The 11,955-nt window shown below is 40.1% G+C and overlaps 1 protein-coding gene across 1 annotated transcript in view; it reads left to right on the forward strand.

Annotated features, from left to right (window-relative positions):
- CRTC3 (CREB regulated transcription coactivator 3) overlaps positions 1-11,644 on the forward strand; it is an 82,868-nt gene extending 71,224 nt beyond the window's left edge. The window contains exons 10-15 of the mRNA XM_072628493.1: positions 1,495-1,712; positions 5,315-5,613; positions 7,781-7,975; positions 8,073-8,153; positions 9,320-9,425; positions 10,092-11,644. Coding sequence (XP_072484594.1) covers positions 1,495-1,712; positions 5,315-5,613; positions 7,781-7,975; positions 8,073-8,153; positions 9,320-9,425; positions 10,092-10,300 — 1,108 coding nt within the window. The 3' untranslated portion in view covers positions 10,301-11,644. The remainder of the gene's footprint in view (positions 1-1,494; positions 1,713-5,314; positions 5,614-7,780; positions 7,976-8,072; positions 8,154-9,319; positions 9,426-10,091) is intronic.
- Positions 11,645-11,955: the final 311 nt, after the last annotated feature.

Here is an 11,955-nt window from a genome sequence, read left to right on the forward strand (position 1 = left end):
GAACTTAACTTAATATATGGTATGAGGTATTGGTCTCAACCTAATATCTATCTGTTGAACTGCTTTCCAGTTTTCTCAGCAGTTTTTGTTGAACAGTGAGTTCTTACTCTACTAGCTGGGGTCTGTGGGCTTATCAAACATTAGGCCACTAGGTTTATTCTTTTCTTTAATGTTGTATTCCTAATCTGGGGGTGGGGAACCTGCAGCCTTGAGGCCTCATGTGGGATTCAGTCAAAGGACTGCAGGTTTCACGCCACAGGATCCCCACCCCTGACCTGATCTGTTCCACTGAAAAACCTTTATTCTTAACCAGTATCAAATCATTTGGACTATTTTGTAGTATTGTATGAGATTTGGTACTGCTAGGTCTCCTTTCCCCTCTTTTTTCTCCCATTATTTCTCCTGAGATTCTTAACCTATTTCTCCTCCAGATGAATTCCATTCTGTTCTAGCTCTATAAAGTAACCCTTTGATAGTTTTAAATGGTATGGCACTAAATGAACAAATTAATTTGGTTAGTGACATTTTTATCGGCTCTGCCTGCTAATGGGCAGTTAATATTTCTCCAGTTATTTAGGTCTATTTTTATTTCCCTAAAGAATGTTCTGTAGGTGTGTTCATATAGTTCCTGTGTGTGTTTTGGTAGGTAGATTTCTAAGTATTTTTTGGCATTTTAAATGTAATTTCTCTTTCTGTCTCTTCCTCCTGGGTTTTATTGGCAACATACAGAAATGCTGATCGTTTTACGTGAATTTATTTTATATACTGCTACTTTCCTGGAGTTATATTTCTGTCTTTTCCACAAGCATTTACAAAATGCTTTTGTAAAATCTTAGGTTAACTATACTGACAGTACTGCTCTAATCTAGTATCCCCGTCCAAAAAGGACTTATGCTTTTTAGCCTTGCACAACCTTACCTTGATGAAACCATGTGTATTCTTTGTGATCACCAAATCCTTTTCTTTATACTCTCTGTTTAAACTATTAGATGTTTTGAATTTTGCCATGAATTCTTTGATTCTGGAGCTTTTTCCTGAGGCCTGTTGGTCTGAAGTTATTAAAATTTGCCTTAAATTTGCAACCTGGAACCCACTTGCTAATTTCTGGCATATTTGAATATAGTTACTTAGTCTGGGACTGAATTTCCTGAGTCTGTTGCCTACGAGATACAATCTTGGAGCTGTAGCATCTCCTCCTTGTTGATGCCTTAGTGCCTACATTCCTGATCTCAGGAGAGAACAATAGCATCTCTTTCCTACCTTTAGGTTTTTGAGAGGATACCTTAAAAAAGAAAGTCCAGGGAGTAAGTGACCTGAATTTTCTAGGATAGCTTTTAGGAAAGATGCATAGAAATCTCAGATCTAAACACTTATGACACTTATGTAAATATGAAAAATTCCTTGTGAAGAACTGCAAGCTATGGTAATGAAATTGTGTATGTATGATTTCCTAGCCCATTGCTTTTGAAAAATAATTTGTTTGTCTTCTTCTAGTACCTTTCCACATAATGGCCAGAGCACAGGACTTGCACCTTTTCTGGGGAACCTAAACACTGGAGGGTCATTACCAGACTTAACCAGTCTTCATTCCTCCTCTCCTCTACCTACATCTTTGGATCCTGATGGCCACTGGTTTGGCAGTATGAGTGTTGGCAATAGTATGGGAAATCTCCCAGCTGCTATGACTCATCTGGGAATTAGAAGCTCTTCAGGTAATTGGTTTCCATTAGTCATGAAGAAGGAGCTAGGTGGCAAAATGGATAAAGCACTGAGCCTGGAGTCAAGAAGATTGAACCTCCTAAGTTCAAATCCAGCCTCAGATACTTTTACTAGCTGTGTGATTCTGGGCAGGTCAAATCGTCTTTGCCTTAGTTTCCCCATCTATAAAATGAATTGATGAAGGAAACGGCAAACCACTCTAGTGCTTTTGCCAAGAAAACCCTAAAATGGTGACAGAAAAAGTCAAACACGACTGAGAAATGTGTACAGCAATAACAACAGGCATGAGGACTACAGGAATACGATTTTATCATGAAACAAAGGTGTGAAGCTGGGCTGCGCGGCCTACCCCAGTCAGCTACGTAGGCTGTTAACAGCAACAATAGTAATATCTATCCATATTCACAAAGTGTTTTACAATGTATGTACAAAGCACTTTATAATTTCTTTGAATGAGAATAGTAGAAAAGAGAACGTAGCTTTAATCTTAGTTCTGTGCATCTGTTAGATAACTTCAGATAAATGGAAAAGTAAACTCACTTTTCATAATGGTGCTTGGCTTATCATTTTACACTGTGTATGTGTGTAGTAATGAAAATAGATGCGGTCATGATTTATATTGAATACATATGTATCATCTATATATCTATCAGAATTAAAGACATTTGGTTTGAATTTGCAGATGCACTTGATGATATTAATAGAATAACACCTATTACAATGTGGCCTGTTAGTGCACATATTTGAATTAATTGCTGATTGAGTCATGTCCCTCTAAAACTACTCAAGTCAAGACAGGCATCTGAGGCAGTTCTGAGTCCTCACTCAATGTAAAATACTCAGCAGTGTTAGTAAGGATGTCATTTACAGTAATAAGCCTCTTAGAAACAATTTTCAATAATTATTTTAAGGGGTTAAAATATTTTCAGGCTTTTACCTGAATTGATTGAAGGTATAACACGGATATAATTATAAAGCACTGAGACTAGATGTTTCTAGCAAACATACCAGGTCTTTCATCAAAGTAAATGCTGGCTTGTAGTGATATTCAAAATATTTTATTTATTTACATATTCATTTTTCAACATTCACTTTTAGAAGTTTTTAGTTCCAAATTTTTTCTTCCTCCTTCCCCCCTCCCCACAGAGGCATGCAGTTGGCTATATGTGCAGTTTTACATGTTGTACATATATTGTACAATCATAGTTCCACATTAGTCATATTTCAAAATATTTTTTATCTTCTCTTTGTCAGCTGCTTTCAGCATTCCAGGCACATTTTTTTATTCTTTTGAAATGTTCCCAATAGTGACACTTTTGTCACTTGAGGGTAGATTAGACTTTTGAAGAAATCTTTCAGAACCAATCCTACCTCCACGAGGTGGGCAATCTAGATGGGTGATAGTGAGATACCATTTTACAGAGTGTGTGCTATGAATTCAAGCACTGTCATGAAGAAAACTTAATTCTTTTGTATCATACAGAATCTCTTAGTTGCTCCAGAATCTCTACATAATATCCTCGGTTGATTATTTGACCCCTGGAAATGAACTCTACATGAACAGTGTCACTGATGTCAAAGACAGAAAACATTGTCTCACATTTTTTTAGACCTGACACACCTTCTTGGGTTTCAGGACTTTGAGAGTTCTATCGCAGACTTTGGCACTTTGTCCCTGGGTCATATTAGAAATACTGCTTCCTTATCAGTTACAGTTTTCCTCAAAAGCACTTTTTGTTTTTTAGTTTTCTTTGAAAGAATAAATGCCCCATTTGTTTTCATGATAGAAAACACGTGACAGACACTGTTATCAACAATAACTTTTTTCGTGTTTGAGTTTTGGGCTTTTTTTCCCAGAATGAGGTTTCATTTTCACCCATACTTCTTTGATTATGCATCTATTTGAACAAACCAAAGCAAGTTTCTCAGTTTTCCAACAGTTTCTTTATCCCAGCGAAGTATTGGATAAATGTTTTATGGCCTGGAAATTTTGTGCCAGTCACAAATTTTTACACTTGAATTTACCCTGAAGTCTTTGTAATGAGTCAGTGAGTCCTCTGCATATTTTTTTTTTTGCCAAGAAAGTAATTCCTATTTCTTTTCTCTAAATAACATCAATTTTCTACCCCTTCACAGAATAATTCAACCTCCTTTTCATCATAATCGTTGACACAAAACTGATTGGCCAACCTTGAAAGTATTGCAGCTGTTGAGATATATTACAACACATCCTAGAGTTCACTCTTTCTCTGTTTACACAAGTCTTGCAAGAAAATTAGTCTCCTTACTTCATAGGAACACCTAATTCTTTGCACATGGAAATACTTTTTTCATACTCCCTTTCATATTGTTAAACTGCCTGGCTACCTCTGACCTTTAAAGAAAAAAAGCTATCCCATCCCCCAACTCTTCCTTTTACCTGTATTGGAACACAGTGTGATGAACACTTCCCTTACACCCTAAACACAGAAACATAATTAGGAGAGAGAGGACTCATTCATTACTCTTTCCTTTGATTTTCCTGTACTATCTCCTCTATCTCTAACTGGATTTTAGTGTAATAGAAGGAGACCATTTAAAAAGCTGTATTCCAGGTAGATTCTGTAGAGCTTTTTTTTTTTTTTCCAGAAAAGTAACCTTGAAATATGCCTCCCTCCGTTTCTTGGAAAAGTCGAGGTCTGTGGAGGCAACACGTGGAATACACTGTTAAGTTTCTATGTCAGTTGGTCTTGTTTCACTGCTTGTATTACAAGGAACGTTTCATTGGGTTGGAGATATGGGAGCAAGTAATATGTTATTGTGTAATATTTGTGTAAGTAATATATGATTGTGATGTAAAAAACAAACATTATCAATAAAACTTCAGCAAAAAAAGAAGAAAAACATTCATGTCCTCAATTCAGAGAAGCCTGTTCAGATCTCTAGATTCATCTGTGTTCCTCTGCTAGAAAGGAACACTTCTCCAGAGTTAGGTCTTAGCTTCTTGAGTCCAGGAATAGCTATTTACCCAGATGCCTGAGCCTTCCATTTAGGGACCTGAACTGGAAATCAGTCTTTTACATGGCTGTAATATTCTGTTGGAAAATTCTTGTGTAATTCCACTGGAAAATTTTTGTGTAATTCCTATCTTGAGATGATTGTGTATTTAGTCTAGTAGAATTCTTTTCCCTTATCAGTGGCATTGTTGTTGAGTCGTTCCAGTTGTGTTCGACCTTTAGTGACCGCATTTGGGGTTTTCTTGGCAAAGCTACTGTGGTTTTACCATGTCCTTCTTCAATTCATTTTGTAGATGAGGAACTGAGGCAGAGTTAAGTGACTTGCCCAGAGTCACACAGCTCATAAATGTCAGAGGCTGGATTTGAACTCCTGAAAAGTCTTCCTGACTTCAGGCCTGACTTCAGACTCTATCTACTGGGCTAGCTAGCTGCCCTATATTATATATATTTCAGAGTGGAAAAAGTGATCAAGAATATAAGACTTAAAATTTTGTCAGATATGACTGGTGGGAACTCAAATTTTTCTTAATGTTTGGAAAACAAGGTTCAGAGAAGCCTGAAGTACTGAGGATAACAGTGAATTTGTTGTCTTTTCTTAGGTCTTCAAAGTTCTCGAAGTAACCCCTCCATCCAAGCCACACTGAATAAAACAGCACTTTCTTCCTCCCTAAATATCTGCCCACAGACATCTGTTCACAATGCCTCTGCTCTTCAGCCGTCACTCCGTCTGTTTTCACTTAGCAACCCTTCTCTTTCTACCACAAGCTTGAGTGGCCCAAGTCGACGGAGGCAGCCTCCAGTGAGCCCTCTTACGCTCTCCCCAGGCCCTGAGACACCTCGAGTTTTCAGCAGACAGTTTTCCTCCACCAGTCCTCTGAACCAGCTCCCTGCTACCCAGGTAAGCCCTACAGCTAAGCAGGAGCCCTACTCTGAAGCCTCAGCCTGGGTGAAATGATATATCCTTCACTAGGTATGTGACCGTGGGCAAGTCATATTGGGTCATAGTTTCCTCATCCATTAAATGAAGACCTGATCCAAATTTGTACAAATCTTTCTCCTTGGATTACTTTAGAATAGCCCCGTTGCACTAGAGATCACTGGGTACAAGTCTGCAAATGTAGTTTGCAACTCCCTAAAACATGGAAATGGAATGGGCAGTGATGTAGACAATCCAAAGATAATTTTTCTTTAATATGAAACTATATTATGTGACAGCAGACTTTCCTTACTAACCATATTCTGCTTAAGCTTGTGGTAAAAGGAGTTTACTTTCCCTGTGCACACATCAAATAAAAAGACTATTAAAACTTTTTAAAAGTTCTTTACAGGGAATGCCAAAGGGGGCATCAAAGATATCTGATATCATTAAATCAGATTGGATTTATTTCCCTGATCATCTCTCTTTATAGATTTGAAATGGAACAATATGGCTTAAAGAAAGGATCAGTGGACCAAAAATAAGCATATCTGTGTTCTGGCTGCTGCCTTACTATGAACAACTTACATTGTGACCTTGTGCAAGTCACAGATTTCTAAGATATCTTGCAGCTCTAAGCTGTGAAAATTTATGAAGTCTTTTAGGTATGGAGGCCACTAGAAATAGGCTAAAAAAAATCTAGAGAGGAAGAATTAGAACTTCTGATCCCATCCAGAAGCCACTGATGCAGGATAGAAAAAGACTTGATTTATCTGAAGCTGTTTTGGTTTTGAACACATTTCAGCTTTTTAGGTACTCCACGAATACACTTGAGTTGTTTTAGATTACTAGAGTAACAAACGAATAGCATTTGAGTTGTTTTAGATTACTAGACTAGGAGTGAGGAAATAGCCTGGGCTTACTCCCAGTTCAACCATTCCCCAACTCTGTGACCTTGAGCAAAGTACTGCTTTATTTTCCTCACCTAGAAAACTGAGATAATGATGCAGCCCTGCCTCCCAAACTGCCTGATATTTTGAAGATTACCTTTGATCTTGGATACAAGAAAGCTTAATTCTAAATTGTTACACAAATGTAACGTGGTGATTAGAAGAAGTGAAAACTGCTGACATCATTTACTAACTGTGAGGAGTCTCTTTAGTTCTTTATTAGTGAGCTGTTTAAAAATTTGTATACTTTTAAAATGTTTCATCCCATTTGACCCCTATAGGATACAAAAAAGATAAGAGTTCTTATATCCAAGGAATATTCTGGAAATGAGGTTCTTTAAGTCAATAAGTATTTATTAAGGGCTTCTTGTATACTGTGCTAAGCAAAAAAAAAGGGGCAAAAGGAGCCACTGCTCTCAAGAAACTCACAGTCTAATGGATTTCACCTTTATTGTGTATTTGACCCCTTTGTCATTTGGTGATGGTCTTTGGACCTCAGAATGCTGTTTTTAATTGCATAAAATGAAATACATAGAATTACAAAGGAAATCATTTGTATACAATTATCTGTCTCTGTCTATCCAGATAGATTTTTAAAAATTAATTTATTTTCAGTTTTCAACAATCACTTCCATAAGTCTTAAATTTTCCCCCCCTCCCTCCCTGAGACCGGATACAATCTTATTTGAGTTGTACATATACATTCTTATTAAACCAATTTTCACATTAGTCATGTTAGATAATGTACCCATTTGGACTTTATTCTTGTGTACAGTGTCAGACCTTGGTCAATGCCCAGTTTCTGCCACACTGTTACCCAGTTTTCCCAGCAGTTTCTAGATTTTTTAAAGATTACCCCAGGTTAAAAGCCCTTCTTTCTAGACCAAATTAGATTAGATACACAAGGATTATTCTCTCATTCTAGTTTTTGATATTTGTGGTTTTGGAGTTTTAAAGAATTTTTTCAAAGTTTGAGGTCAGTGGAAATTGACACTGAAAGACAAAAAGGCTTTTGTGGGGAAATGAGATAAGAGATATATATTGAAGGAAGAGAAATCAATTGTTTAAAACATAAGTGATTGAAGAGAAGAAAAGTTATTGTTGAATGAAAGGGCAGTAGACCCACCCATCCCTCCTGTTATTTCTTAGTCATAGTAATGTAGACGTTCATTTGATTTCTGTTTTTGTTTGCTTTCCAGGTTGTTCCTTCTGATCGAAGTCCCCTTTCCTTCCTCCCCTCAGAAGCTCAAACCCCACTACCACCTCCTTATCCCATGCCCCAAGAGCTCCCTGAGCCCCCCCTTCAGCAATCCAGAGGCCAAGAACAAATCCATGCCCAGCAGCCCCAGCTCTCTTCACCACCACGTTCAGATTTTGAGCTCCTCTCTTCCCATGTAAGTAGCAGAAGGCATTCCTGGCAAAGGAAGGAATGCAAAATGTCTTTGTTTCTTACTGAAACTAAATCTCACTCTTTGCCTCTTGTTTCTCAAGGGCTCTTCTTTGACCAGCTTTTTTCCAGATGTATGCTTTGAACAACAGGCCATAAGGCAAGGGCCAGCCTTTTCTCAACAGGTAGGCAAACCTTGGTTGGGTACCAAAGTGTTTTATGCTATTTTTCATACCCTGTCCTAGGTGTGAACCATATTTTCTAGACTTTCACATAGAAACCCCTAATGGTAGATGAGGTAATTCTTTTTGTTTTCATGTAGTCCCTCCTGTGGCTTGAATACTTTCTATCTTCAGATCTGTTTTAGTACTGCTTAGTTTAGCATCTGGGCTGAGCAGGGGAGCTGTCTTTTTGGGATGACCATGGTCTGATCCAGGGATGGCCTCTGGAGCACAGGAAAAGGCATGAGGGTTAAGACAGGACAGGAGATAGGTGGCAAGATGCTGGGCTATTGTAGCACTCACTGGGAAGGCCCTGGTGAGAAGAGAGGGGTCAGGGGGTGGGGAGCTGAATCCTGGGCAATCCTGGGCTGACACAAGGCTTGTAGGGCTCACTGGAAAGACGTGGTGCTTGGCACAAAATGCTTAATAAAAATTCATTGATTTATTTCCAAAAATTGTCATTAGATGAATTTGTAGAATTGTAGAATTATTCATGAATTCCACCCAGTTTTTACAGAGACTTTATTTTGGAATAACATTACTGTTTGAGATGCTTTCATCCTCATTTAAAGAAATTTAAACTCAAATCCAAGGATAGGGTTGAGTGAAGTAAACTAAGTAGTAATTTGGCCTTCTTATCAGTTACTGTGGTGAACCATAATGGAGCAACCTGGTAGTTCTTTACTCTGGTGTAGAGGTAGTAGAGGAGGGCTGAGTATGAGGAGCCCAGAAAAGGCGGCTGTGGGCCACTCGATTCCTTGATAATCAATGTCTCCTCTGGCTTAGAGGAACCATTTGTATTTTCACAAGTAGTTATTTCTTCAGATTCTCCATATTGGTAAAAAGATTTGCCAGTATGAACTGAAGAGGTGATTGAGTGAACTTAAAGCAGTTAAAGGCTATTAAGTGAACTACATTAGTCACTTATTTCATCTGTGAAGGGATATTTTGGCCAAAGGTGCTATGACAATGCAGATTACCAGTGGAATAGTAAAGACTAACTTAGCCCTGGAAGCCAAGCTCTAGTCTAGACCATTGGGTGTCCTTAGCAGAAATTACATCCCCTAAACCCAGTGCACTCCCTGTCTGTGAGCAGGATTCACTGACCCTGCGTCTTTGGTACTTCCCAGGCAGCCATGATGGAGCAGGCTCAGAGAGGGCTGCAGAATTCCATTCAGCTGCGACCAAATTTCCTGTATTCCAGCTGTGGGAGTTTCCCAAATGCTGTCCTAACTGGTAAGTGTGGGCTGACATCACCTGATTTATGATTCCATGCGTCTTCCTGAAGTCTGCACTGTGGTTCATTCCACTCCCAGACAAATGGGATCATGTGAAAGCTCTTGGAGCCAGGGAAGAGAAGAGCTGATGATGAGGTCTGTATTCACACACACCCATATACATGTACACACTCTGTATTAAGTGAGAGCAGGAATAGTGCATAGTATGATGAAAAAGGGCTGAATTTGGAATCAGAAGACCTGTGTTCAAATCCTCCTGAATTAGCTTGGACATGCCACAGAATCCCCCTTGGTTTCCTCATCTGTAAAATGAGCGCATTGCACTAGAGGGTTACTGATACTTTGTAGGCTCAAAGCCTCTGATAGAGAGAATATGTATAAATCAAGAAAGATGGGACTGCAGGGAAAACAGACTTTTATAGTTGGAGACCCATGTCTGGGAGTCACCTGAATCCAGGTGATCATTGAACAAGGGGATCACTTCAGAGTCTGACGGGTCAGAGGCAGCCCTAAATGGCTTACAAACTGCCATCATTGAGATACTGTACTGATAGAAGGGTTTTTCATTTTTCGGTGTGGAAGTCTAGTTTTGTTTTTTTAAGCAGGACATAGAATTGTATCTCTTACCCAACACATATTTCTCCCTTCTCTCTACATCTCACAGAAGACACAAATGCCAGTCTGTTCAAAGACCTCAGTAGCGCATTGGCAGGCCTGCCAGAGTCGAACTTTAATACAGATGGTCTTTTTCCTTTGGATGATGAATTCCAGATTGAACCCCTGAGCCTGGATGGACTCAACATGCTGAGGGACCCTAGCATGGGCTTACCTGACCCCTCAGTGGAGGAAACATTTCGATCTGACCGCCTGTGAGCAGGAGGTTGGGTAGAGTAGCAGACTGTATCTGAAGCAAAACTGCAGAAGTGGTCCCCGCCAGCCCTGGAGCCAGCCCCTGGGATCCAGCAGGACAAGACCAGCTCCTGATCTTGGAGGCTTCCAGCAGGGCCCAGACACAGCAGCCGTCCTGCTGGTGCTGAAGCCACCGGCCAAGGGAAGCCCTGTGTCTGGGGGCAGCTGCTCTCTCGGGACAGATGCCTCTTTCTGAAGAGTTCCTCTGCATGGCTTCACTCGCTGTTAGCACTCCTGGGCCTCACAGTGGAAAGATCTCGCATAGCAGGAGCTGCTGCCAGTCTCACTAGTAGTCCAAGAGCCGTGAGCTGTGAGAAAGGATTTGGGACCTGGTGTGCTTCAGAGGGCTCTGCCAAATGATTACGTGGGTTTAGCATTTAGTCTGTGAGGCTGTAGCTGGGCAGTGAATTCTCAGCCAGCTGGAGCTCTGGCAACAAAATCCAGGCAGTCTCTGATGACCAGTAGGTGATAGCTCAGTGTACAGAGAACAACATTGCTATTTGAGATCCCCTAATTCTTATTCCAAAGACAGGAAGCCCCACCCCAGGCTTTAACTGGGCAAACTGAATGTTAATCTGGCTTCTCTATCTCAGTACCCCCTGCTGCTTCCATAGATTTTTCATATGGCACAGGAAGGACAATGCTAACTGATCACTGAGAAAATGTCTCTTATAACCAAGTAGCCTGAGGAGAAAGCAGTGGAGAGAAAAGATGACAGGCACCTGAGATTGGCAGGCTGGCTCTGCTCTAGTTCTGAGTCTAATTCTATGTCTGCAGTGCGGTAGCTCTGGGCAGAGCTCTCTTCATTTCCCTAAGTCTGTCTCTTTCTGTGCCAAGGGTGGTCATGCCAATCTGTCTTGCCGATGGCTAATCTTATAATTCAATGATTCCTAAAGACCTGTCCAGCCTTGCTTCCTGCTCACTCTTTTCTGATCTTTATTTCTGTACATCACTTAGCTTGTGGCTAAGTGTGCACGTTAACATGTATGTGTCATTAGACAACAATTTCCTACTTGAGTAAAGCCAACAGGTTCTCTTTGGGGTCACATTCCACAAAGTGTAGTGGGGAGCAGGTTTCAGCTAGTATCCTGAATGCCTAAGCATTCTGGGAAGCAGGACTGGCCATACGTAGGAGAATCAATACTGCAGATTGAGTACTATGTGAGGGGCTCTGAGAAATCATTGCTACAAAAAAAAATGCTCCCCATAGATCTGTGTAGATATTGTTTTGAATTCTGTAATTAGAAATTCATTCCTTTGGGTCAAGATATTATTCCACATTAAAACCATTGTCAGTCAATAACACCTTAATGGACAGTAATTTAGTAAGTGATTTTTTCCTCTGGAAAAGCTACTTGAGAGTTGGGAAATACAGTGAGTGTTTTTTGATGGGTCTCCAGATCCCTTGCATAGTGATGTGGGATGTGGGCTGAGTGAGCTCCTTCCATGGGAAACCCAAAGAAGCCAGGGGTGACTGTGAGCACAGGAACCCTGGATGAATGGGCAGGGGCTGACAGGAGCTCTGGAAGCAAGATGGAAGAGGAGCTAAAAGCTCTGACCTTGTTCTCAGCCTCACACTTTTGTAGCTATGCTCAATCTAGCAATATCGCAGTCTCCTT

Source organism: Notamacropus eugenii, chromosome 1 (genome assembly GCF_028372415.1).
Source record: "Notamacropus eugenii isolate mMacEug1 chromosome 1, mMacEug1.pri_v2, whole genome shotgun sequence".
Taxonomy (NCBI): domain Eukaryota; kingdom Metazoa; phylum Chordata; class Mammalia; order Diprotodontia; family Macropodidae; genus Notamacropus; species Notamacropus eugenii.